Below are 27,395 nucleotides of genomic sequence, written 5' to 3' on the forward strand. Positions count from 1 at the left end.
CAAAATTAAAAATTAAAGTATAATTAAAATTAAAAAAAAAATTAAATATGCCGCTTACGCATCACACAATGTTCACTTGCCTTCATACGTATTAGTGATATCATGTTGAAGTTATCGCTATTTTTATGATTTAAAAAAAAAAATTCTAAAGACCAGGAAAAGGCAAAATTTATTTACAAAAACTTTTTTTCTGTTGCAATAAAAATTCGTATTTTAGTGTTTCTCGAGGTGGAAATAAGGAATACAAATTTCCCCGTTCAGATTAGATTTTTCTTTTTTTTCTTTAATAATTATTCATAAAATTCTCTTATATTTATTATGAATGAGACCTGTTAATTTTTTCAAATAAAAAAAATTAAAGGTACTGTAGAAGCTTTTTACAAATTGAGTATTTAAATTTTAAAAAAAAATTGAAACAACTTGATTGTCCATTAATTACTCAGTTTAATTAAAATGGTAAGAGTTGTGGAGAAAATGGAAAAAAGTTGAAAATCGATGATAGTAGCCGTTTCGCTAAGGTGATTTTAGTGGAAAAATTTCTGTCACATCCCAGCCATGTAATAACTTAATACATGATTTCAGTTTCGCACAACATTTTGTTTTTAAGTTGAGGTGTTCACATACACAGGCCATTTTACAAGACTTGATTATCTGGACTCAGGGACCCTTTAAACATTTTAATACCTATGTATTTATGATAAAAACTCAAATTCAAAATTTTTCACAATTATAATAATTTCCCGTATTACATATTTCATAATAGGTAAATGAAAGTAAAACCTATGACTTGGTTGAGATAGTCTCTCATGTTCAATAAATTTTCTTTTGCAAATATTAAGTAGAAGAAAAGGAAGAGGAAAACTAATAAATAAATTATTTGTTTTTATATAACATATATATTAACTTTCTTTCAACTGTCATTTATTTATAGACCAAACTGGTAACAGGCCCACAATTCAACAATTGTGTAAACAAATAAAAAAAAAAAAAGTATAAAAATTTGTAAAGAAACAATTTATTACTAGCCGAGGTACTAAGAAGCTATCGGAAAGGAGACATTGGCGATCGCTCTCCTCTTACGACAGCCATTTTATTTATTTACATTAAGTCATGGTCATGCAATAGGACTCGCCATGACCACTTTAACTGACCCTCATCCGCTTCTTTATTTTCTATTTCATTTGTTAGGAGCTTTTACCTAAAAAAATAAAATAATTGTTTTAAAAGATAGAAAAATATCAGAACATTATATAAGTTAGGAAACAGAAACTGTTTTTATTCTCAAATATTAAAATATTTAACATTTAAGAGGAATGAAGAGTATAGATAAGTATTTATTCTTTGATCCATATTTATAGAAAAGATAATAGCAAAAATAAATAAATGATTCAAAATAAAACAAAAACTTTAGACATCACCACAATACATTCAATATTTACACTTAAGTATGAAACTCAAAACCAAGATAGTTCTCCCTCTCTCCACCAATAACATAGGACAGTAGTTCCCTAACCTTTTTTTTTCAGGGCACTCTTGTATGGCTAAAAAAATTCGTGGCACTCTTATTGGACTAAAAAAATTTATCACACCATTAAAGAGCTAACAAAAACTTGTGACAAAAATTATTCTTTAAGCAGTTGAACAAGTGGGAAACAAGAAAAACAGTGCAAAGTAAATGCACAGTATATTTGCTATTTTAAAATATGAAGAAATTGTAATGAAATTATACAGTCAACAATTTATAAATATATAATTTGCTATTTTAATTTTTATCTTTTTTTTTTTTTTTTTATATTTTGAGAAAGTGGTATTCACTTACGCGTTTACCCCTGGCAAACACCTGAGACATCCCAGCACTACTCTTCATCTCTGGTATGATAAGTAAGTGTGGGCAGGGCGAGAACTTTTTTTTAGATTTAAGGACACCAGTGACAATGCTAGCCATTACAATTAAAACCTTTTAAAAGCATTTTAGAGATATGAAGATGATTAAAGGAACTGTGTCAGAGTATTATGATGATGAAAGGAGGATAACACTATCCTGAAGTTATACTGAGCATGCAACCATTAACAATAGTTCAAAAAAAGAATATAACGTGTGGATAGTGGGTCTAAAACGATTCTCAGTTTTGGTCAATTGTATGAAGTTGCTCAATATTAGTAATTTTTTTTTTTCCAAACATACCCTGTTAACATGGCATTTCAGGGAGAGGGATGGGGAAGGAAAGAATTCCCTTCAAATAATTTTTGGAGTTATGACCTAGAGAGGTAGATAAAAGACTAACCCAATGCTTATTATACTCAGGGTGTCTATGGCAGAGAGAATTGAATTGTCCACCTCAGCAATCTCGTTAACTGCAATGGTGCCGGTTCGAATCAGGCCTCGGGAAGTCATCTTTTATTTTATGATGGTTCCACAGAATGAAAACTTGATCTTTCCACCATGGTCAGAATAGGGTGATAAACATGTAGATCGATGGTGCAGTGTAACCAAGATGAGTTTGCCTGTAAGTAAAGGGAGAGGGGAGATCACCATGGCAAATGTTCTCCTGCCAACACCCCACTCTTCTCTCTACTAGATCTGTTCTAACAGACCACTTCTGACTGTACGAAGCATGCGTAGTACGTGTTTTCCTTCCCAAATCCTGTACTGCATACGCTCTGTACAGTTCTGGATAGTCATAAGTGGTTGTTGAAACAGAATTTCTCAGTTGACTGGACTACTTTTTCTAACCTTTCCTTTCCTACTTCTACAACTTTAAAATAGAAATTCCTCCTATTAGTTTTTCAAAACTTTCTTATTTTTCATTAATATCACAAGATTATAAGTTCGCCATGTCAAGTAAACTGAGTAGTGGGAAAACTATCCACTCTCAAACCAAAAACGTAATTATGGATGTATTTAAATTCATGAAAACAGGCTGAGAGTTGCCCAATCCATGTTTCCTCTGTAATGAAAATCCATAAATTACTGCATTCATCATAAGTTAACACACTCTAGGACCAAATATACTGATTGCATTTTAAAACATTAAAATTAAGACAATTTTTGCACTAACTGTTTCACAACAAATTTAAACTTAAATAGAGGTAGTTGTTTTCTGAATAAAATGATTATGAAATTTCAAAAATAACCTTTTGGATAATACTGCATTCTTAAATAGCATGTCAGAATAGAGCTGTCAATATATTTGCCTACAAAGTAAAACAAAACTCAATAAGAAACAGTCCCAGTCTAAGATAATGGATAACCTAAAGAAACTAGTACTCTCTGATATTTTCAACTTAGAAGCCCGAGGAGGATAAAGGGATAAATGTGTCCCAAGTACCTATCTAAACCCGAACTGGTTGGGCATTACCAAGTTCCAGATTGCCTCTTTGTTTGTTTCCTGCCGGAGGGGTTTGTTATTGTGTGGAGGGGAGAAAGAGTTAGGATGGAGGGTGTGCGAGTAGAGTATGAGTAGTAGAGGTCCTTCCCCTTCAGGCAAACTTATCTTGATTGCAATATACTTGTCTCATAGGTTTTTACTCCTATTAATCTTCTCATAAAATTTTCTCTCATGTTCCTCAAATTGCCCTAATTTAATTATAATTTTGGCATTCGTTGTACGAAAAGGTATAACTCACTGCAGTCTAACGTGAAACCAAAATATGCAGAAAATTGATATTTATAAAGACTGGTTCTGTAAGTTAGTTGAGTGGACTCTATAAATGAATACAATTACATTTAAAGCTATTGATATGTACATGCTTTATATGGAGTTAAAAGCCAAAAGGTTATATTATTATTAGGGTGTTATTTAATTTTGATTTAGGGGATCTATTTCTTGTTAATATGTTGATTTGAGGCACCAGGTGGATGATAAATGATGGGCATGGATTATTCTTCTGTTTGGTATTAAATTGGGTTTTATTTTATTTGCTCATTCTCTTCTCTGCTCCTCCAGTGGGTGAGCAGTTGCCTTAAGTCTTTTATTCCTTGTTGGTGATTATGAACAGGTTGAAAATCAAAATGGAGACTATTTTAGAGATGGCCTCAGATGTGGACTTAATAGGTGATTCTTTCATTTAGATTCAAAGGCATTTGTCACAATTGGTAACAGAGGGCAGCACCTTAGCTTGCAGTGCCATCAATATAATTAAATTGATGTCATTCTGAGGGGATTCCCTGAGCAAGAAGATTGGGCTCATCTTGAGAATTACTAGAATGAAATTGTAATGGAAAACGCTCTTTCTAAATTTTTGTTGTTGCAATTCTTTAATAATGCTCTATTTATAGGTAAGTGTTTTAGAAACAGAGTAAGGTTACAGGAACTAAATGGAAGTTAAATAAAAAAGTTACTAAACTCTGTGAGTTAAAAAAAAAAAATTAAATAAAAAATAGAATTCTCATTATAAACCATTTTTTACCTTTTTCCTGGTTTATGAGTGCCATATATTCTTTTAGGGGGCAATGGTTGGGCTGGTGGTGGGTTTATGGCAGGAACTGCTGATGGTTTCACCTGTTAGTAATTGTTAGTGATTTCAAGTTAGTAAAGCCGGGAGACGTAGTTAGTAATAGAAATATATTAATTAGAAATTTTTTGAAAAGGAATGTAACATGCAGTTAAAGTAACAAGTAATATATAACAAAAATCATACAAACATCTGAATATGGTGCTATTAAAGCAATATTAATCAGAAGTAAATTTAAGAACTAAAAAAGTTATGAGAAATAACTGTTACAATTTTAAGTTTTTTAAAAGAAATAGAGAAAAACTTTACATTGCAAAGAAAAAAATTTAGAAGTCAATGAATCTTTAGCAACAATTACCTAGGAATTGAGGTAAATGTCAAAACTGACAAGGAAGGATTTCAGAAATGAATATGTATTCAGTTATGTGAATATGTATTCATTAATGTGAGCTTCAGCAATGGAGTATTTACATTTCTTTGTTACTTTGTTTCATAATCTGAACTTCAATTTTTGATAGAAAAAAATTTCATCATCCTACCTAGCTTTAAGGTCAAAAATTAAAACAATAGTGCTTAATTTTTGACCTAAGGTAGGATAGGATACATTTTATTGATTCTTTGGTATCTGCTAAGAATTTTTGCTTTGCTTTATAAGACAAACAGATAATTCATGTTAGATCTGCTAGTAATTTTGTAAAAATATATAACAACTAGATGGTCAACTTACTTGTGAGTAACTAGTTTCTTTTGATGAATATGTAATACTTTTAGCTTCTCTTTTTTCTTGTTCAGACTGCCACTCAACCTACACAAATATTACACAATTAAAAAGAGAAAGAAATAATACTAATCAAATATTAAACGTAATTTTATATGTTTATTTATTGTTTTGTTTTTGATTTCATTTTATTCTTATAATATTAATGTACTGCTTTAGAACTGGCAAATGAGCAAGATACTGTTATCACATCATTTACATTATTGGGGGAGTAAAAGGCAAACTGATTCTTGAATTTAATCATGTCTATCTCAGGATGACTGTGGCCAAAACACCTCATCTGGGTAGTTACATAAAAAATATCAAATATCCTTTACAATTTGTATTTGGCTTCATTCAATCAGCCGGTTTTCAATTCAGTTCATTCAATCCGGTGTTTATTCAATTATACCTGGTGTTTATTTGGTATTATATGAGCTGTTGAGTGCAAAAATGGTGTAAGTCAAACCTGCAGTTTTGAAACATACAAAGTTTTTAGTAAGGAATAACCGTTTTTTATTCTCGTAAATCTAATCAGAATCAAGCATGCCTAAACTATTTAAAAGCATTTTAAGTTAAATCCACCTAGTAATTAATTAAATGATATATTTTTTTATGAAAATGAATTTTGATGAGGAAAGAAAGACACACCATTTTTGCTCTCAATGGCCCAAATAATGTTTGATGTAGTTTTGTTAATTTATAGTTTGAATTAGATATTAGATATTTAGACATTTAATGGTAAGTCTGAATTTCACAGATCAGTTATCTGAGATGTTTTATTTATATTCAACCTTACAATATACATTTTTTGTGACATGTGGCCATCATTATAACTAAGGAAAGAATTAAAAAAAGGAATAATTGATATTTAAAATTTTTTTTGGCCTAATTTTGAAAATTTGTAAATTAATGTATAATTGTAAAATTAAGAAATTAAGCTATGAAAAAGTTACTCCTTCTAGGAAAAAATATATAATATTTCACACAGAAACAAATTTAGTTGGTACCTCAAGATAATGTATATTGCTTTCTTATTTGTGATACTATTGGTATGTGTGAACTCATTTTAATGATCTATTGTAGAACTAACATAGCATTTGAAATATAAATCATGATACCTTTTGTCGATGCTGCTGTAGAGCAGAATTAACCCTATCGACTGCCATCTGCCTGGTGAGAACGCCGTCCTCAGAGGCATAGGCAGCGCCTTGCCAGGACACACCTAATTTTGCTATTTCCCTTCCGGACATTCCCTCCGTCATTTGAGCCATTTCTGTACAAAATTCCCCAAAGTCAAAAGGCTCCACTTTTAACCTTCTGAAAAAGAAAAATATACTTCTGAACATGAATGTACTTTTAAAGGGTGAGAAAAATTAATAGATAATTAATGTTATAAATGAATTGTGAATGTTAAAAGGGTCTTTCTTCATTAATTTAGCGTACACAAGTTATCTTCATTGATGTATTGCATTGTTAGAAATAGAAAGGAGGGTTTTAGAGTATTTGAGAGAAATTTGAATGGAACAGTTTAAAAGTGCAGCAAACCATGAAAGGACAATACTACAGAGATTATTTCTTCTGATGTGCAGCAAGTCAGTGCTCAGAGAGGAAATAAAGAGTGAAAAAGTTCTCAACTGATTCAAAACCTTCATATTTTCATTAAAATTTTTTTCTTTAAACACCAATTATACAAAGTAATAACTATTTATAAATTGTCTAATGCCTGATGAACAAGGACATCTTATCTGAACTATTAAGTATAGAAAGAATGTGTCAGGTTTGCCAAAAAAGAAGTAACAAAAACAATGTAAGTGCAATAAGAAAATTAAATTTATTTAAAAAAAAAACTTTAAATATTTAAACTGTTAGCTAGAAATAACATGTTAATTTAAAACATAAATAATTTTGGCTTTTTGAATATCATTTACAATTTTATTTAGAGACAAAAAAGGGTTTTGACTGATGACATCATACAAAACTGATAACTTCTCACAAGGCTCAGATAATGCAAAATTTCAATTCAATTAATGGTCTGATTTCAATGAATCAAAGAAAGAACTAGTAAAACAGTAGCAACTATACACTTTTAATTTTTTTCACTTTGAAGAGGAAAAATAAAATTTTAATTAAAAACTTTGCTGCAAATAAGAAGGCAGAACTTCTAAGGAGAGAATTTTTCTAGGTTATATCAATTAAATAAAAAAATCATAAATATATAAAAAATAACAAGTTTTTGTTTTTCAATATAGCTGAAAAAGTACATTTACTTATTTTACAAATATGTAGTGGAAAAAAGTTCAACATTTTTTCTTTAATCTTCCAAATTTGAGGCTAATGAAGAACTGTCCTTTTAACATTTAATAATTCAAATAAAATAACAAATGCAAATCTTTATCTGCCTGTTGGGATTTTTTGGATACTTCAGACAAAAAAATAGCTGAAATGTTTTTTCCTTTAACTATGAGCGATTATGAGAAAGTAAGCAGTATACAATTTTATAAGGGTTTCCCCCTCCCCCTTACCGTTACCTTGCTCAATTGGTATTTACATCAGCTTGTATACCACACAATTTCATTTAAAAATGTAACATAAGAAATATAGTTTATATTTTGTAATACCATGCAGTGCGGCTTATTTTAATGAGGCAATAATATAAAAATTCACACCTTTTATAAAAAACGGAGGTTCCGCTTCGGCTAAAAATTGACAACTTATTTTTTTTATAAAGACATTTTAAAAAGCAATAGTAAATATTGATAAAAATGTTACAAATTATAATAAGCCATAGCTTACCTGACCGAGGTGGAAGCAGCTGGTTCAAGTACAAATTTATCAAAATACAATCTTAATAGACGCTCCCTTTCTTGAAGACCAGGCAGGGTGAACTCGACCATTTCATCCAATCGGTCATTGACAGCCCAATCAAACTGCTCAGGAGTGTTTGAAGCGAGAACTAACATAAATCTACAAAAATATAGAAAATTCATTAAAAAGTTAAAATATAAATAAGTTTATAAGTATAAAAAATCTCCAAAATTAATGTAAAATTAACTAAAGAGAATCATCCATAAATGAATATTTCAAATCTCAATCAAATGTAAAACAAAGTTTTTAAAAATTCAATAGATATAATTCAAACAACATTTTTAATTAATCTTTTAAAACAGCTCTATATGCCTAATACATACCATCCTGAAACTTAAACTTCAATCATATTTAACAAGAGCTGATATTATATTCAACATAATTCATGCATCCAAGGAAAAAAATCTAGTTGTCTCAATTCTTAAAACAAACCATCATTATTTAATCATGACAAGATTTCTTGGTATAATTAAGTGATATGAGAATGGGAAGGAGCTCAGAGAGTAAGGTGCTACACTTCCTCCCATAACCCACGTCCGAATCCAGCTAGGGCAGATATTTATTTATTCTGTTACTGTAACCATGAGTCAACCCTGTGTGTTCAGGAACCCTCTTAGGGCACACTCTGCCTCTGTAAAGTGCTTAAGCTAAGTTAGGGAAAACCTGATGATCGAGTATAGCCATGAACAAATCCTTCTCCTTGTATAACCTTTGAGCAAAAAAACAGTACTTCCTAACAAAGTAATGACTCCTGACTCTTCATGGTTGTAACGGTACAGATTTTAAGTAAGTGATATGCACAAATAGAAAATACTTATCCTAGTAAAGATTACTTTTCTAATATCTTATATCAGGGATAAATAAAATATATGACACACTGTTTTAAACAAATACATACTTTATCTTTAAATCTCAAGATAAAATTAACTGATTATGAAATTTTTTGTTGAAAACATTCTCACATCTTTAGTATTTCAAAAAATTAATGAATTAAATTAAAATACTAAAAATTGTTTAAACAATCAAATTTCCAAGAGCGAAGCAGTATACTTTTCCCAGTATATACGGCTGAAACTGTTGGAGCCAAATACGTCAAGGCTACTGTAGCGGCTTATGCCGACAATATAGCCATCTACTGTAGTTCAATGAATGCAGAGACAGCTCTACAGGCGGATAAGGCATGTATGGAAATAACTAAGAAACTGAAAAGGCTAAATATTACAGTTAATCTCACCCAAGAAGACCAACTGTATTATTTTCTCCTTCCAGAAGAACAAGTGTCATTTCCCTAAGGTCTATAATGTAGCAAGGTACGAGAATAGACCAGCAAGCAGCATAGTATATCTGGGTAGTATCACCCTAGGCAGGCACCTCATGCTAGCTTGGCACTGTAATGAGAAGATCAAGCAGGTCAGAACAAAGCTTGATCGCCTGCTAACTTAACTTCTCCTAGTATTTCTCTCTGCCTCAAATTAATGATCTACAAAAATTTATTGAGGCCAGCCCTGATCTACGGAGCGGAGCACCTATACTGACTAACATAGCACCTTCAATAGCCAAGAGACTCCAACAGTTTCAGAGCGGTATACTGAGACGTAAAGTGAGACATACTTCATTTTAAAGAGCAAAGGCAGACCACATACATACGTCATTCGAACTATCCCTGTGACAGAATTTATATCGAGGAGACATATCAAATTTTTTGACAGCCTTCAGTACTGTACAAACCCATTATTTAGGACACTGACACCGACAGGACGGCCACAAAGGTGGCAGACACACACAAACAGACTCGAATGAGTAAAAGTAACTAAATTATTTGAATCAACAAACCTGGTGAGCCCCATCAACAACAGACTGACACAAAATACAGACTACACTTTCCCAAATGATCAAATTTCCTCAGCCCCCTCTTAAAAGGCATAACCAGAATGCAGAAAAAGAGGCGTCAACCCGTTTTCATCATGTCATCAACTACACACACCTATGGGGCTTGGAAGGAGAAAAAAAGTAATGCATTGATTTTGTCCACCAGTTGTTTGTTGCCCTCTATAAGTCCACCAGTATATATTGAAAGAAATGAAATCTACTCTAATTATACTATACTATTAAATGAGATTGAGAGCCATATTTATGAAGATTCCAAAAGAAAAGCTTGTTAAACGTTCCGTTTAAGTGAACACCTTTAGCTTCCCAAAATTGTTGTTTTATAAATGCTTTTTCACAATTTTCCTTACTAAGGAAGTAATAGAGTTTCTAAGGAATTTCTATAAATTTAAATTTTGTTAAGATAAAGGGAAAAAATTGCCAGAGGTGTGCATTTAAAGGATACCTTCAATGAGGTATTCCTCAGGAATGTTTATAAATCCAAAACAACCATGAAAAAGTTGATAAGTCTAGTTAATTAGATAACAACGCTAACACAACTCTTATTCTTTTTATTATTTACCCTAGGTCTTTTAAATTAATATGAATTAAAATTAGCATTACTATCAGAAAGGAATGAATAGAATAGAACTACATGAAGGAGGTAAAGCATAAAAAATATGCATAATTATTTAACAAAAGAATATGCAATGAAAACTTACTTACTTGTTACTTTGTTCCCCAGTTCGATAAAGAAATGCATTTAGTGTAGCTCTCAGATCTTCAGATATTGTTTCAGAGGACCTTTTCCTGAGAAAAGCATCAGCTTCATCTGTAATTAAACAAATTGGGATTACATAAGAAAGTTATTTTTCACAAGATGGATACTGGTATATAACATAATGCTATATAATCCATAATGAGGTATTTATAGTTGACCGTAGATTGATATCAGGAAAAGATGGGTCAGTGACGAGTGATGAGAAAGATGAGAAAATGAAAAATGACCTGTAGACAATAGGTGATGGTAGAATACTATAAAAGCCAAAATGAACATAGAAAAGGTAGGTCAGCAATAAGGAGTTATATATATAAAAAAAAAAATGATGGATGTTTTAATAAATTGACTATTTGGGAATAGGCTAGTGATAGGTTATGTTTGTCAGTATTGGTTTAATGTAATTTTGAATTTGTATGCCCACTCTCTACCGAGGAATCTCGTCCCCATCCACTCTTAATGGCAACTCCGCCTGAGTCAATAAGTTTCTTGGTCTATTTAAAAATTTTCTTCCTTCTTCCTATCGCCACGCCACACTCTCTTGTTCCTTCCTTATTTACTTATCCACACATTCTATATTTATTACTACTCATCTGAATTACCGTACATCTCTTATCTGTTTTAGCATATATCCTGTTTTCTTTCTTGCCCACTATTCTAAATCATTTTCTTTCACACATTTCATTATGTTACTTAGTGTTAATATTCATTATATCATTTACATATTTTATCATGTTAATTTCAATTACTCATCATTAACATTTTATTCTGCACCTTTCATTATGTCTATTTCCATGAGCACTGTATGATTTTTAATAAATTATTCTATGATTTGTTTTGTATAATTCTCACCTCTACAATATTACATTTTATTTTCTATTAGTATCAACTATTATCTAATTAATTTATTGTTATGTATATTTTGAAGTTTTTTTGTTATTTTTTTACTTTTTCTTCTTCTCTGAGTTAGGGTTATCTCATTTTGTTTTTGAGTCCTGAAGAAGGCCTGAAATTCAGATTTAAATGTTGGCACAAATAAATAAGTTTCACTTCTTTGTGTATCTTTATTGACCACACCCTTGACCATCTTCTCCTAATAAATAATTCATAGTTTTAGTTAATCTCCGTAATGATATATTGAAATCCCCAACAATAACTCTCAAATTCTGATTCCATGAATAAAATAAAATGAAAAAAGAATCCATCATTTTTACCTATGAATAGAAGGAGACCTTTTCGAGAAGTTTCAGCCCAATCAAATACTTTGTGAACAGCTGTGACAGCATCCCTTCCTAAAGGAGAAACATCACCCCCAGTCAATATAGCGTAGTCAAGTCCCGAATGAAGAGCTAATTTCTGAAAGACATAATCATTACTAAAAAACTATAAAATATAAGAGGGTACGTACATAATACAAAAAAATCTCAAGGAAGGTTAACCTGATAATTGCAAATATTAATATCTTCTTTCAGAGAATACTTTAATATTAACATTAACATTATGGAGAATTATATTACTACATGACAACTGAAACATTCCTAAGTTTGATTTTAGTTTAATTGAGAACATGATAATGAAATTTATAAATAAATATACTAACCTTCGCAAACATAGTTTTTCCTGTACCTGGAGGCCCATACATAAGAATATTCCGGAACATTCCTCGGTTCTGCTTAGTATTCTTGGTAGCGATTGCAACATCTCTAAATGAAGAGATAAATGTTATCTAATAGCAACTTGAATCATTAACATGAGAAATATATAATAATTACCTTAATCTTTCTTCAAGCTTTGGCTGAAGGACAACTCCTGCAAGAGCATCAGCTGGTTTTTTTTTTAGTTTCTTCACAGTAAGTACAGGATGTTTTAAAGTTTCGAGAACTGAAAATCGAGATGTGTCCCTAACCAGGGATGGCTTACCTGAAAAAAAGAAAAAGAATTTGTCAGTTGCAAGATATACGATGTGCGGAGGGAGGTCCGGTTTTTGTGGGCAAATCTATTATCATACCAAGAGATTTGATTGTATGTTTCCAGAAACAATCTCTATTTAGTTGCAACAAGCAATAAAAGGTTTGTTTTTTTTGTTCTCATTATCCTTGGATCTTGTCTTCACAATAAGGAACAATAAAACGGTCCATTTGAAATAAAATGGTTACACATTTCATGTTTCATGCACCCAAATCTAGGCCATTTAAGAGGAGAGAAAAAACCCATAAGGATTATGAAATAATTATTAGATAAGTAAGCACCATTTAAATCATAATAATATTTTACTTTTTTTTACCATAGTTACAAAACATTTTTTAATTGTTTTTTAGAGTTGTCTATTTGAGAATAAATAACCATTTTCTATAACAATTTTTATTGTTTTTTCTTTTATCTGGATCTAAAATACCACTGCTGGATGAGGGAATTTCATCGCTGAACCTTCATCTGTATGTGTTCAAAATGAGTATAAAAACTAATGAATATAAAAATGATAGTATGGGTCAGAGATTATTCTTTTTTAGGCTAATCAGAGAATGGAGCAACAATTAGACCAGTGTTGATAAGAATAACTTCATAAAATGTTGAAAAGATTTCTAAAATCATTAATATACCATGCGATACACATATAGAATGACCTCACCTAACCTGGCCTCAATGAACCTGCCAGTCATAGCAGTAGCAGTCCTAGCGGAATACACGCCCAGAGCGAGGAGTGAAAGCCCCCCGACAGCAGTCAGTGTCTTGTCCCAGTCAGTGAGCAAGGTAGTGACTCCTGTCCCTATCACTGTTCCGGCTGTCCTGCCAACAAATAGAAAATACAAATAATTTAATGTAATTAGCATTGTTTTAATTAATCCACTTGAAGATGAAATAATTAGTACCTTTATGGAGAATTTATTTTGTTTTTATGTAATTGTTTCATCAACAAAAAACAATGTTAATTTGTTTAATTACTTTATCAATTTATAATATTTGTTAATTCAGTAGAACCAGGTTTAAATATAAAACTGGAATTTGCCCATAGATGGCAATAACAGTCAAACTGTGTCATAGGCGCCATTTACTTATTTTGACAACTGATAAAGATTTCAGCTCACCAAAATACAACTTTCATACTACAACCTAAGCTTATCAACACTCAATGTGTCGAATTTTGTGGCTCGAAACCATGATTTGCAAACAGCAGTGATTTTCTATAAACATTTAAAGAAAACTGTTGCAGAAGTACAGCAAATGCTCCCAGCGTACAAAATAATGAACCTTTTCCACATGCATTATTTAACAACCTCATACAGACTGAGGGATCCAATTTTATATTCATGTTTTAACAACCACTATTTGTAAAATTCACTGTAGCCCACTCTGTGAAAAATATTATTAAGGAACCACTTGGACATGTTGGAGAAGTAGAATGTTGAGTGTTGGAGAAGTAGAATGTTGAGTGTTGGAGAAGTAGAATGTTGAGTGTTGGAGAAGTAGAATGTTGAGTGTTGGAGAAGTAGAAGGTTGAGTGTTGGAGAAGTAGAAGGTTGAGTGTTGGAGAAGTAGAAGGTTGAGTGTTGGAGAAGTAGAATGTTGAGTGTTGATTAAAGAAACATTTTAGCTATTGATAGGCAGTCCAAGTATTAGCAGTATTGAATTCAAATGAGCTAATATGTGAATGTATATCAAATACATAAATAAAATAAAATGTTTAAATTTACTTCAATATGATTACTAACTTAATAGATTCAAGTACAGTGATCCTGTTTTCAGCAGCCTTTACCCGAAGCCTTTCCAAATACAAGTCTTGATTCTCACGGTCAGCCTTCGCTTTGGCAAGCATCTCAGCTTCAAGACGTTTCTTATCAATTTGTGACCTCAGTTCCATTTCTCGTTCAATAGTAGCTGTTGAAATGAATTACACAGTAGTTAATAAATATAATAAAAAAAAAAATAGTAAAATTTTGATTCATATAGCCATTGGCAAGACAAAAGTATCAATAAATTCAATAAACATAAAAATTCCTGTTGTAAAAACTACATAGTAAACATATATCTTTCCTGCACATGCACACTGCCAATAAGAAACTATATTGAAAAGTTTTTAAATTAAATCGATATCTGATCATTAATTGGAATAACTGATAGACTTGAAATTTATATCAATAATCACAGAATACCATTATACATAATTCTAATTCTATTTATAAATCTATAAGAATAGAAGTATCTGAAGCTTTTGTAGTCAGAAAAAGGAGATGGACTCTCAACAATGCTGTTCAACTAAACCACAAAAAAAGTGATTAGGACATGACGTGAAAATGGTGGAGAACACGTTAGAATGAAACAAAGTCCTGGCGAATGCAGACAACATAGAAGCAACAAAGAAGACATAGAAATTCTAATAAGAGAAGCAGAGGAATTCGGCTAGCAACTAAATGAGGATAAAATAAAGTTTATGATTGTGAGCAGACATTAAACCTTAACGACATGGTCTGCGTAAATGGCAAATCTTTTCTTGAAAGTGGACAGTTTCAAATACCTCGGCTCCACGATAACATCAATAAATGATCAAGGGACTAAGATAGATCAGCGTATAACAAGTGCCAACAAAACCTTCTCTCTTTCCAGAATACTGAAATCCTGAAAAAGCCAGCTCTAATTTACCGCTACAAGACCCGGGCTTTAACAGGTACACTAGAAAGCAGAATCAAGAGATTTGAACAGAGAGTCTTCTGTACAATTACTTATCTGAGTTAATGCGAGATAGCCAAGATTTCCTTCTACTATGTAAAAGGGTTGAGCGAGGCTAGGTCCAGGGCCAAACCAACATTGTTGGTTAAGCTCAATAGCAAATCTAAGGGTAAACACATCAAATCAAAAGATGTTTACTTATATTTAAAAAAAATAAATAAAAACCTACTTTCGCTAAATATTTAATAAGGTACGGGGTAAACAAAAAAAGCTCTTCATATTATTTCTATTGCTTACCACCTACATCGCCATTTCTGACAAATTAAGTGGTTGTCCTACATGTTATCAATCTATTCTAAACAGTATACAAACGTCAGACAGTTTTCATTCCGTGAGGTCCCATGAAATAGAAATTAACTCGACAAGACTGGATTTGAACCGGAGCTGCTTCGGATTCGAAGTTTCTAAGATGATACTTTAACACATTCAACCACAACAGCCTACTACAAAAGCTTTTTTAAAATAACCGTACATATATAAACTCAATGTTTAACATGGAGTTCTTACCTCTTCTCATTGCTTCTTGCTTTTGTACTGATTCTTCCTGCTTCCTTAAATTTTCTTCATTCATTCTAGTTTGCTGTTGTAGCTGATCCTCATATCTAAAAAATTAACAACTTCATAACAATTACATATTAAACTATTTACATTCGATACAAATTATTATATTTGTATTCAATTACTAAAATATTGATTGTAAACTATGTTCGTGGTAGTTTAAATGATTCAATATCACTTAGCCAAACAAAAAGATTCTACCACTTTATTATGGGTTTCTATTAGCATTTAGTTAAACATTTGTGGTATAAAATTTCATGGTATTTATCCTTCAGATGTCATTTTCTGCAGGAGCAGTATAAATAGAGGAGGGCAATGAGCCTTCATTGAGAACAGACTACTAGTAGAATAGTATGGCTACTGCGAAATTTTGCACTCTCTCTCTACAGTGGTTGGTTCCACTAAGCTTTCGAGATAGGTCAACATCAGCACCATCTTGTGATGTTTTAGAGAATTTGTAGTATCTTTGTTAACAGCTAGATAGGGAATGACTTCAGTAAAGAGAAGCTCCAGGATGTCTCAGATGCCTACCTACCCCTAACTGTTGTAAACTGTCAAACCCTTATTAACTTTAATGTATACCTATGGCTTAATCCTTATCTGTCTTTTAGAGTTATTCATTCTATATCCAGCTTTAAGAAAACAATAAATTTGATTAATTATTATGTGAGAAAAATCATAAATTTGATTACGTAAGTTTTACAGGGTGCTTTAAGGTTAACGCAAACTCCTAATTAACATATTAATTCAGGATCTCAAAATAAGAAAAAATTTCCTATGATGGTATATCTGTTAACGCTTAGTTAAGGAGATATTCACGTCTAAAGTTTTTGATTCTAAAGAATTATTTAAGTTATAATAAATAAATCAAAATGTGTTCCAACTACTTCATAAATAATATTAAATATTATTCAAAGTGGTTGCCTAAAGCATTAAGTTATTACATAAATAATTTATAACAATGAAGATTTTAAGACAAGAATATTTCCTATTTGAAAAGTTAACAGACATACTTTCATAGAGAATTTTTTTTCTTGTTTTAAGATCATTAATTCATACTGTCAGCAAGAACACCATATCTTGGAACACCCAGCATATATAGCATTCTAAGGCAAATACGATAGAGTAATAATGGATGATGACAGTGTTTCTTGGGGGGAAAAAAGGAAAGTTTTAAAAGGTTTGATAAGGATTCTCTCAGGGATCTAATTGTCTTCTCAAGGTCACTATCTCAGCCGCATAACTTTCTAGCTCTCCCTCACTTCCATCTTGAAAGGGGTTACCATTATTACCTAGCATTAAGTTATCGTAGAGCTAGGTAGGCAGGTAACTGCTGTTAATACAAGGAAAATGAACAGAATAAACGAAATTTTATAATAACATAATACATAATCCAGCATTGCTCTGGGTCTGAACAGATCATATCAAATCATTGGCAATTATCACTGTGTCTATTCATCACTAAAAGAAATATCCAAATATGAAATATACTGATATAATATTGCAAAGCATGATGCAACTCACACAAGCAATTACATGATCAATGGAATAGTAATGAGAACTAAGAATAGCTTGGCTAATGTTAATAACACATTCGAGTATCAATCTATATATATTTAATTGTTGTCCACAAATATACCAATTTTAAAATAAGTAGAGGTTTAGTATCTTTAAACTCTGAGTATTACAATGAGATTATAAAAAATTACAGGCAGACTATTAAGGCATGCCCCTCCTATTTTATACTCGTAAACACAATTCTTCTGAAAGTTTGGAAACAACTAAGGGAAAAATGGAATTGTAATACTATTTAGTGAACTGCCAATTCAGAATGGACTTACTAGAAATGTGGAAATATAGATTTAATGGGAAGCATACCATTTATTGCTTTAAAAACTCAATGTGTCATAATAAGCAAAGATAAAACATACTATGGTGTTAGAAAAAGAAGCCAAGGACCTTAAACATGTAGTTATATCACAATTAAAAATTGACCAGGTCATGACATGGAGGCTAAGAAAACAGGATGGGTGAGTCCAAACTATTTGGTTAAGTGAATTAATAACTAAAGTCCTAGGAATGACAGTTAAAGAAGTCAGGTTACAACCAGCAACAAAAGAAATATAGTTCCAGAGGTATAATACATAATCACAACATAAATACTTGGATTCTCAGAAAAATGTGTTTAGTAGCATAGAAAGAGATATGAAAGATAGTTCAAATAGCTTGTAGGTTTAAGAATTCCATGATAAAAGAACATAGAATTCTAATAGCATTTATAACACTGAAATAAAAGGCGAATGAATAACATGAAATGTTCCATGAAGAAAAGGTACGCTCAATATAAATTGAGTATATATTAACATATCCTAACATGGGCTAACTGAGATATTAGTTGATATGGGATTAATTCAAACATAAGATTAAGAAAATTAGCCTCCAGTTACATTTAATTAAATAATCTGAAATACCTTTTCCGGGCAAGTTGGTCTTGGTACTGAGCTCTTGCTTGATGTTGTTTTGTTTCTTCTTGAACTGTTTTTCTACGTTCTTCACCATCCACACGTTTCTGATCAACTTTAGAGGTTTCGATAGCAGCCTCGAATTCTTTAGTTCTCATAACTAACTCCTGCTGCTTGGTCATCTCTTGCATCTTGGAAAGTTCTAAGGCTTCCTTAGAATGGCCTACACACAAAAACATGAATTGAATTACATACTGCCAAATATATATAAATAAAAGGGGAAAAAGATAAAACTTACGGGACTTCTCCAGTTCTCGAGCTGCCTGGGCTGCCCTTTCCAAGGCAGAAGAATCAAATCTATAAGCTTCCATAGCTTTTTTTAATTCTGGTGAAGAAGGAGAACGGTCATCTCCATCTCCACCTCCACCACCGCCACCTCCAGCAGGTGGATTTCCACCATCAGGAGGTGAAACTGCACCCATATTTGGCTCATTTCTTCTTATTCCAAAAAGCCAAGACATCTTGTTTCCTTAAATTAACTTTAAAAATTATGTTTAATCTTCTTGTCCCAAATCCTGGCAACAACACGAGTCAGCCGAGTGCATGTAACCTCCCTAAAAGAATTTGATAAGATTACGCCAATGAATACCTAATTTATGTTTAAAAAACTTAAACTATTAACCTGTTTTTTTTTAATTTATCTTACAGCAGTTTTGTTCAGTGACATTCTCATTAGTATTTTTAATTACTTTAGTTTGAACTTACAAACTAAATTATCACTACATATCATTCTTTCTTCCTAACTATTTTTACCATATTTTTTGTAATATCCCTTTTTTTATAAATGAAAAAACAAGAAAAATTATTAACTACCATTTTTGTTTCAGTTTATTCATTAAACCAGCTGTCTTTTTTAATGTAACTTTATAAAGTTTTGTTAAAATTAATTATATTTCTGCCGTATTCTATTACCTATATTTCTTAATGCCGTAAAAAGTTCTTCGTAATGTCATAAGTAAATAATGTAGATATGAACTAGATTCCATTAATTAAAAAGATTTAAACTACAGAAACCGTTGAACCGATCGGCGTTGGTTATTGCTATTTTTGTTTACCCCATGGTGGAGAGTTGTAGCCAAATTCCCTCTTGCAGCGTCCTAATTAATTTAGATTAGTCGCGCTTTCAGACTACCCGACTTTACTGTGAAGTGAATAATGGTGCGTTTCAAGAGATTACAGACATTGATACGTTATGGTGAATTTCCAGGCCGCTTGTTTATGTTGATGTTGATTATCAGGTGTGTTGATCTTCTTTGGGTGCAGTCATATTTTGTACCGGACGAATATTATCAGAGTTTAGAAGTGGCCCATAAAAAGGTATTTGGTAATGGATATCTGACATGGGAATGGAACAAAGGAATCAGAAATTATTTCTATGTATCACTAATTCAAGGAATATACGAAATTTTGAAGATACTTGGATTAGACTCTGCAGAATTGATTATAATTGCACCCAGAATTTTACAGGGAGTAATTTCTTCTCTATCTGATGTTTATTTTGTTAGATGGGTTTATGAGAAAAGATCTGGACAGTTTTCATGGGGTCTTCTCTCATGGCTTACCTGTTATTTCTTATCCTTCTGCTCCACAAGGACTTTAATTAACACTTTTGAAATGAATTTAACCACAATAGCTTTGTATTATTATCCATGGACTCCTAAATCAACTAGTATAGTTTTCACCTCTCTGCTCAGTTTGTTGTGTTATATTAGACCGACTGCTATAATTTTATGGATTCCTTTAGTTATGATAAATATTTTTAATTCCAAAAAGCCATTTCATATTGTCGCCACAAGATATATCCCCGTTGCATTTGTCGTAGGAATTCTGAACGTTGCAATTGATTCATACTATTATGGAAGCTTGACTTTTACTCCCTTTAATTTTTTTAAAATTAATGTTTTAGAGAACATAGGTTCATTTTATGGCACACATAATTTATTTTGGTATTGGTACATTGGTTTACCTGTGGTTATTGGTCTGCAGATTATACCTTTGTACCTTACCGTATTGTTGAAGATCTTTAATTTATCACACTTTATTAGATCTTTGAAGTATGATGTTGAATCTCAAATGATACTGACAATCATATGGACTGTTACAGTACTAAGCTTTATTCCTCATAAAGAATTTCGCTTCCTTTTACCCTTACTCCCAATGGCTATGTTTGTTTCTTCAGCAGCCTTAGGGAGATGGAGTATTAATGCTAAAACGTGGCTTTTATATGCAGTGGGAGCTTTGTTGATTACTGGCAGCAGTGGTGCTCTGCTGTTCTTGGGTCGATTCCATAATGTTGGACCTCTCGAAACAATGTCATCTCTTAGAAATGATATTGGTAACACTACTTCTGCAAAAATTTTATTTCTCGCTCCTTGCCACTCTTTTCCATTATATAGCCATCTCCATTCTAAAGTTTCTGCTAGGTTTTTAACTTGTAATCCTAGCATTGGTAACGAAACAACGATTGATGAAGCGGAGAAATTTTACCAAAATCCTCAACATTGGCTTCGTTCCCAATTTGCTACTCTACAACCTTGTACTTTACCAACCCATATAATAAAATATGACTCTCTCAATATAACTAATTTCCTTCATTTTAATAATTATACCTTGTCTGAACAGATATTTAATGCTTTCTTTTATCCAGAAAGAACAGGCGAATTTGTACATATATACAAGAGAAAGGGAAAAGTTTGCTAGTAAAAAAAAACAGAGTTTCAAAAACACTGTTCAGTTAATAATTTATTAAAGTTTTTAACTGTATCAATTACGTGTTCATCAAAAATTGTTGAGCTTATAATTAATGTAATTGAAGATAAAAAAAAAATAGTTTGGAAATGGTTTTAATTTTTTTTTTTACCAAAAGGAAAGAAAATACAAATAATTGTTTATTGGGTTGGTTTTTGATCTCATAATAAAATCTAAAATTAGATTATTTTTTTATATGTAAGTAATTGATTGAAAGGTGATCATTTTGGATTTTATGTATCTAATATCTCTTTTGTGTTTGGTTTTTTTTAGAAGTTTTTGCTTTAGTTAAAATATTTTTTTAACTGAGAGATATATAAGTTTTTTAAAATATATATTTGTTAAATGGTAGATACTACCATAATATAAATCCTGTTTTTATTTTATTTTTAGATCTTTATTTTTATTTTGTATTGGAGTTTAAATTGATATAAAGTTATTTATTATATTATTATTTTAGGATTATAAACATCACTTATTACAAGTTTTTTTCATGCACAATCTTAAATAATACATGATAATATGTGTTCACTATTTTTTAATAATACTTTTTTTTCTATGTTCAAAGACTAACTTTTCTGTCTTCTATGAAGACTTATTCTAAATCATATTTTTTAATACTATGTATTTAAGTAGTATTTAAAATAAGAATGTGTTCATAAAATAATTTTAATGTTCGGTAAGAATAAAAAATATTGGTACTAGTTCACTCCTAGGCGAGTAAGTATTTTCTCACTTATACATAATGAGGAAATGATCGACCATAATTGTCAATTTATGTCCAAATCAAGTGATAAGGATCTGTTTGGTGCCTGCTTATTAACAAACACTATCACTCTGTTGAGTGATAGGAAATCGGCAGCTGTGATCCAAGTGAAGATCTAAGCCCATGACAATATATCATAAGTGAGTATTCATCCTCTTGTCATTTTGGAGTGACACTTGTATACTGTCACCTATATATTCTATTGTTTAATTTATTAATTTGTATAAGACTCTAATTTATAATAAAAATATATGTATGATTTTGGTTGATCAATAAAAAAATATATAATTTTAGTTGGATCAATTGCATACCATCATTTGTAAAATGGGGAAAAAAAGTTTTTTTCCAGAATCTTATCCACCCTTTTAACGAATAGGATAATGGCTTAAAATCTCTGAATAAAAGATTACAATAATTTTAATTTATGATGTATCTTTGATTATTAAGTTGTTTTTTTAAAGATTGAAATTACCTACAAAATATTTTATATAGATTACAATAATTTTAATTTTTATGATATATCTTTAATTATTAAGTTTTTTTTTGAAGATTGAAATGTACCTACAAAATATTTTGTATTAAAGTATTCAATAAACCAAATACATTGAAGATGCCGCTAATTGAACTGAAGGATGTTAATAAAAATACTTTTGGTGGGTTTCTGGAAAATTTCTTTTATGTACCATTTTTAATTTGTAAGCATATTATTTATAATGTGATCTAATCATCTTCAAAGGAACATGTCAATCTATTCAAGTCTATCTAAAATCTATTCAGCCAACATATAGATAAATTTTTCTTGTTATTCAAAAGGTTGTATTTGTTTGTGATAACCTGTATGTATGATAGTTTTCATATTTAAAACATTTTGTTAAAAATTTGTACCATTTTATTTGAAATAATGTATCCGCATTTAAACATTTATTATGAAAGTTTTCTATGTACTGGTATGACTAGTAGTAGTTTTATATTAAACATTGCTCAATGATTATTAGGCAGGGATTACATAGTTTGTTTGATGGTCACACAAGTCAGTTGAGCTTTAATTGATATTATGAGAATAAAAATATTGCATGATGTCTTTAAAGTTCTGACTTTAAAATTATAAATTTATTGCATGAATAAATATTGTTTTACCTTCAAAATTTTTAGAGAAAGTTAGAAAAAAGTATCATTTGATACTTGTAATTTCTAATTTTCAAGGTTGAATTCATTAATGAATTTAGTAATCTAGTCTCAGTTGTTTTTGATCAAATAAATTAAATTATTTAAGGTTCTACATCAGGCGTTATTCTAAAATGAACCATTAAAATGATGGCCTGTAATAAATAATTAAGGCATTATATTAGTACAAAAATTGTTTTTTTTATTTAAATAAAGTTTTATATAATTGTGTAATTTTTTTATGAATGGAGTGTTGATTTATAAAGCATTTTATATGACATATGTATTATTTTTTCTATCCCTCTCATGTATAAAGATTTTTGCACCTTTGGTTTAATTAAATCATTTAATTTAAGTTAATGTAGTTAGTATTCTTATGGAGCGTAATTCTTTTAGAGTAAAATCGGTAATAAAGGATAGAACAATTTCCTTATTGGTTTTAATATTTACCTCCCCATAAAAAGAAAATTTAGTCTGCCATGCCAATCACAAATTTAACTACCTTACAAAATATAGATAAAAAATTAATTATATTATTATATAATAATATTAGTTGTTTACAATTTTAGCCACATTTAATTTTACTTGATTTAATTGATTTTTCAACTTAAGTTTCCTCTTCCCATCTCTAATAAATGTTTCAAAGGTGAGATGACCGTCACTAAATCGGGATTTGGGTGCTAGTGGTCCAGTTAACCTTCCTTTCTATTATTTTTGGTTTTATGAACCCTTTTGAGAAATTGTGAAATGTACATCAGCCAATATAATCTCCATAAATGAAAGCTTTAAAGGTAAGAAGGCTACCCTAGGAGGAAAAGAATGGGTTTCACACTTTTCCAATTTTAGCCACATTTAATTTTACTTGATTTAATTAATTTTTCAACTTAAGTTTCCTCTTCCTATCTCTAATAAATGTTTCAAAGGTGAGATGACTGTCACTAAATTGGGATTTGGGAGCTAGTGGTCCAGTTAACCTTCCTTTCTATTATTTTAGGTTTTATGAACTCTTTTGAGAAATTGTGAAATGTACATCAGCCAATATAATCTCCATAAATGAAAGCTTTAAAGGTAAGATGGCGAAGAAGGAGGAAAAGAATGGGTTTTACACTTTTCCAATTTTAGCCACATTTAATTTTACTTGATTTAATTAATTTTTCAAGTTAAATTTCGTCTTCCTGTTTGAAATATATGTTTCAAAGGTAAAACAATTAAATGGGTGTAAGATAATTTTGTAATTACAAGACAATGATATGGGTTACAATAATATTTTTATATAATTATATTGTAACAATCATCTTTCATGAGCAAAATAAAGGCAGATGTGACAATAGAGGTTTGAATTGTCCTACTTCAAATTGAGGTAATTCAATAAACAACCTTATCAAACAAATATTTATCAAGGTTTCAAAACTTCATACTGTGATGAAAAATTGAGCTAATACATTCTTACCTCATATCAGCTATCTAATAGCTTATTTGTGAACTAAGATTTTTTTAGATTCAAAATTTTTTCATTATAGGAGTTGTAAATATTTTTAGAATCCACACTTTGAGATTACTTTTTATTGAGAGATAGGTTGGTTCCTATTAATCCTATTGGTTATTTTATGATATTTATTTATCCATGATATTAATATGTCAATATTAATTAATGACAGGATATTAATTAGAATCATATTTGAGTTTATTTGTTATTGTGATAGAACTTTCCTTTTCATTAGTTTTTATGAATAAGATGCTAAAATTATGCTCAAGATTATACTTATGGTCCACTGTATTGTGTAATGTTTGTAGAATGGCTAGTAATATTTAACTTGTTAATGTGTAAACTCTCCTGTTATTTTGTCCATTAGAAAGGTATTGAAAAAAAAAAGTTCAGAATTAATTTTATTAAAAAAAAAAAACTTAGTATTCATTGATAAATTTTGAAAGCTGGATTGGAGTTTTTTTTTTTAATTAAGCAGAAGTGATAGTTATGATGAGTGGTAACACAAAATTACATAGTAGTAGTTTCATAATTTATTTTCTCTATGAGCGCCTTTTACACTATTTGCCAATGGTATGTATATCCTTACTTATCACTATATTTTCCTCATATCATTTCATGTTAGTTTGGCTATAAATTTTATTTCTGTACTAGTTCTCTAGATTCTAAAATAATACACAATCGATAATGACCCTTTCAATATGAGTTATTCATTCCCTAATAACTTGTATCATAACTCAGGTAAATAGAAAATAGTAAGAAAAAACTGACTATTTTCTGTTTTTAATTAATGGAACAGCAATATATCCATTATCTTACTTAGTTATTAAAATATAGAAACACAACGAGGAAACTGTGTTGAACAGAGGGAATAAAAATAAATCTCAACTTTTCGTGATAATTTAAAATACTCAATTGATCTGAAAATAAATGTGCCTGAGCAAGAGGAAGCTCTTCTGAACTCACTGTATTTACTGCAGCTATCAATAGTCAATTAATTTAAATTGGATCTGCCTTTAAAAAAGAATAAATGTTTTATAATGATGGTTTTATCAAAAATCCTTTCCACAAATTGTATGTTTTCCCCAACCTCCTTAAGTATTAGTGACTGTGAACTAAAAAACTTCATGTACTCCAGGGTCCTATTTCATAATAAAGTAAAAACTAATACTATTAGTCTTCTCCATTTAACTTAATACAATTACACTGACTTGTATAATAGTAACTTGTACTTTAGTACTTTTAAACCTCTGTAATATCACTAATAGTCCTCCCTATTATGAAAATAAATAGGTATTAGTGAAATTACCACGTTATTTCTATACTTGTACTATGAACCAATACTATTAGCTTTCATTATGAAACAGGGCCCTGGTGGCGTATGGAACCCAATGCAACATATTTTTAGCAATTGATCAGTTGGTATTTTATTAATTTTCTTTTTTTACTATTTAACATCAACAGTTCATAGCATGCAATGAAACCCATATTTTTATTTATACCTCCTCCATATATATATATATAATATCAGTTATAATGGTTTCACTATTTTAAAAGAAACTAAATTGCATTAATATTAAAAACCAATTATAGCTCTTGATGAAGATTAAATTTACTAAACATGAGGTAAGTACATATAAATATTGCAGCAAATATATAATGACTAGGAAAATATTAAAACAATTAAATAAATAAATAAAAACAATTTATTGAATTTTATTTTAGTGTATCAAATATTTTATTCTAAATGACTCCTGCAATGGTTTAAATATTATTTTTGTAACTAAATTTTCTTTCTTATTTCATAATATTATTATTTTAATGCTGTCATCAAAAAAGTGTTTTTAGTCAGTTTGAAGGAAGACACAAAAACTGCTCGAATTGCTTGTCAAACAACAAATTAAATTAACAGAAGTGAGAAAGGCTGGTATTTTCTGTTTAAATTCATTAATATAGTTTAACAACAAGGTAACAATATCTTATCATAACAGTTTGTATGATTAATAAATTTATGACATTTCAAAATTTTGTTTGTTGGTTACAATATTACTTTAAATCCTAAATTAACACATTCATAAATTTGTTCTACTGTCCTAGAGCTGATAAGAAATAGAGCTATAGTGAACATATTTAATTTATTTTCACACCATTTCAAACACAACTACATTTCCATCTCTATTTGTGATAATAATATATCACTTACATAAATAATGTATTTTAAAAAAGAGGATAAAAAAAATGTATAAAATGTAATCCATCATTTTTGGACATGTCTTTAAAAAAATTTGATTTTCAAAAAAAAACATAAATAAAGAAACAAATATACTCTACTCTCACTTTTTTTTTTTAACAAAAAGATTTATTCACAGAAAAAATAATGAAAAACAACACAGACACAACTTATAAATAACTTAAAGACTAGGGCAAACAGAAGATACTGAGATCCTTCTTCATCACCAAACTTGACACTTCTTGACAGGGTTCATCGGCGAACCTGCGGGGCAAGCGAAGTCTTGTGCAAATTCTGGCCTATTTGACAATGGACCCCTAACCCTGAATTCTCCTGGAGAGTGGTAACCTGTTGTTATCCTATTGGATAGAGTTTCATTTCTAAAACAAATGATAAATGGAGTGTTAAAAGAAATAATCTATTTGTTGATTTTGTAAAATCACTTTAAAAGAACAATACATAGAAAGAAAAC

General features: G+C 30.3%; 3 protein-coding genes across 5 annotated transcripts in view; 1 reads left to right on the plus strand and 2 right to left on the minus strand.

The window, feature by feature from the left end:
- Positions 1-995: 995 nt before the first annotated feature.
- On the minus strand, positions 996-19,338 carry bor (ATPase family AAA domain containing bor). 3 transcript variants are annotated; one of them, XM_014425774.3, is made up of 15 exons: positions 19,176-19,338; positions 18,768-19,083; positions 18,479-18,692; positions 15,957-16,051; positions 14,435-14,600; positions 13,354-13,511; positions 12,497-12,644; positions 12,325-12,427; positions 11,939-12,080; positions 10,673-10,778; positions 8,009-8,179; positions 6,334-6,532; positions 5,183-5,260; positions 4,411-4,502; positions 996-1,198 (listed from the first exon to the last, which is right to left on the minus strand). In XM_014425774.3, the coding sequence occupies exons 2-15, from the start codon at positions 18,988-18,990 to the stop codon at positions 1,195-1,197; spliced, it is 1,899 nt and encodes a 632-aa protein (XP_014281260.1). In that variant the 5' UTR covers positions 18,991-19,083; positions 19,176-19,338; the 3' UTR covers positions 996-1,194. The 3 variants fall into 3 exon arrangements, with proteins under 3 accessions (XP_014281260.1, XP_014281259.1, XP_014281261.1); XM_014425773.3 differs by having other exon boundaries at positions 19,152-19,338; XM_014425775.3 differs by lacking the exon at positions 4,411-4,502 and having other exon boundaries at positions 19,152-19,337.
- Positions 19,339-19,408: 70 nt separating this feature from the next.
- On the plus strand, positions 19,409-23,485 carry PIG-B (phosphatidylinositol glycan anchor biosynthesis class B). The gene has a single exon (XM_014425777.3). The coding sequence runs from the start codon at positions 19,685-19,687 to the stop codon at positions 21,227-21,229; it is 1,545 nt and encodes a 514-aa protein (XP_014281263.1). The 5' UTR covers positions 19,409-19,684; the 3' UTR covers positions 21,230-23,485.
- A 2,896-nt stretch (positions 23,486-26,381) lies between these two features.
- Positions 26,382-27,395, minus strand: part of Nep2 (Neprilysin 2) — a gene marked incomplete at its 5' end in the record, with an annotated part of 48,593 nt that continues 47,579 nt past the window's right edge. The window contains 1 exon segment of the mRNA XM_014425778.2: positions 26,382-27,303. Within this exon segment, the coding sequence (XP_014281264.1) occupies positions 27,147-27,303 (157 nt within the window).

The sequence above is a fragment of the Halyomorpha halys genome, unplaced genomic scaffold, assembly GCF_000696795.3.
Source record: "Halyomorpha halys isolate HHAL.00 unplaced genomic scaffold, Hhal_1.1 Scaffold533.1, whole genome shotgun sequence".
Lineage (NCBI taxonomy): Eukaryota > Metazoa > Arthropoda > Insecta > Hemiptera > Pentatomidae > Halyomorpha > Halyomorpha halys.

Excerpts from the sequence above, each read along its gene's own strand:
- bor (XM_014425774.3), bottom strand. The coding sequence starts at position 18,990 with ATGTCTTGGCTTTTTGGAATAAGAAGAAATGAGCCAAATATGGGTGCA. Across the intron at positions 12,645-13,353 it reads GTTCATTGAGGCCAGGTTAG|GTAAGCCATCCCTGGTTAGG; the intron begins GTGAGGTCATTC and ends TCTTTTTTTCAG. Across the intron at positions 4,503-5,182 it reads AAGAAACTAGTTACTCACAA|GTGAAACCATCAGCAGTTCC; the intron begins GTAAGTTGACCA and ends AATTACTAACAG.
- PIG-B (XM_014425777.3), top strand. The coding sequence starts at position 19,685 with ATGGTGCGTTTCAAGAGATTACAGACATTGATACGTTATGGTGAATTT.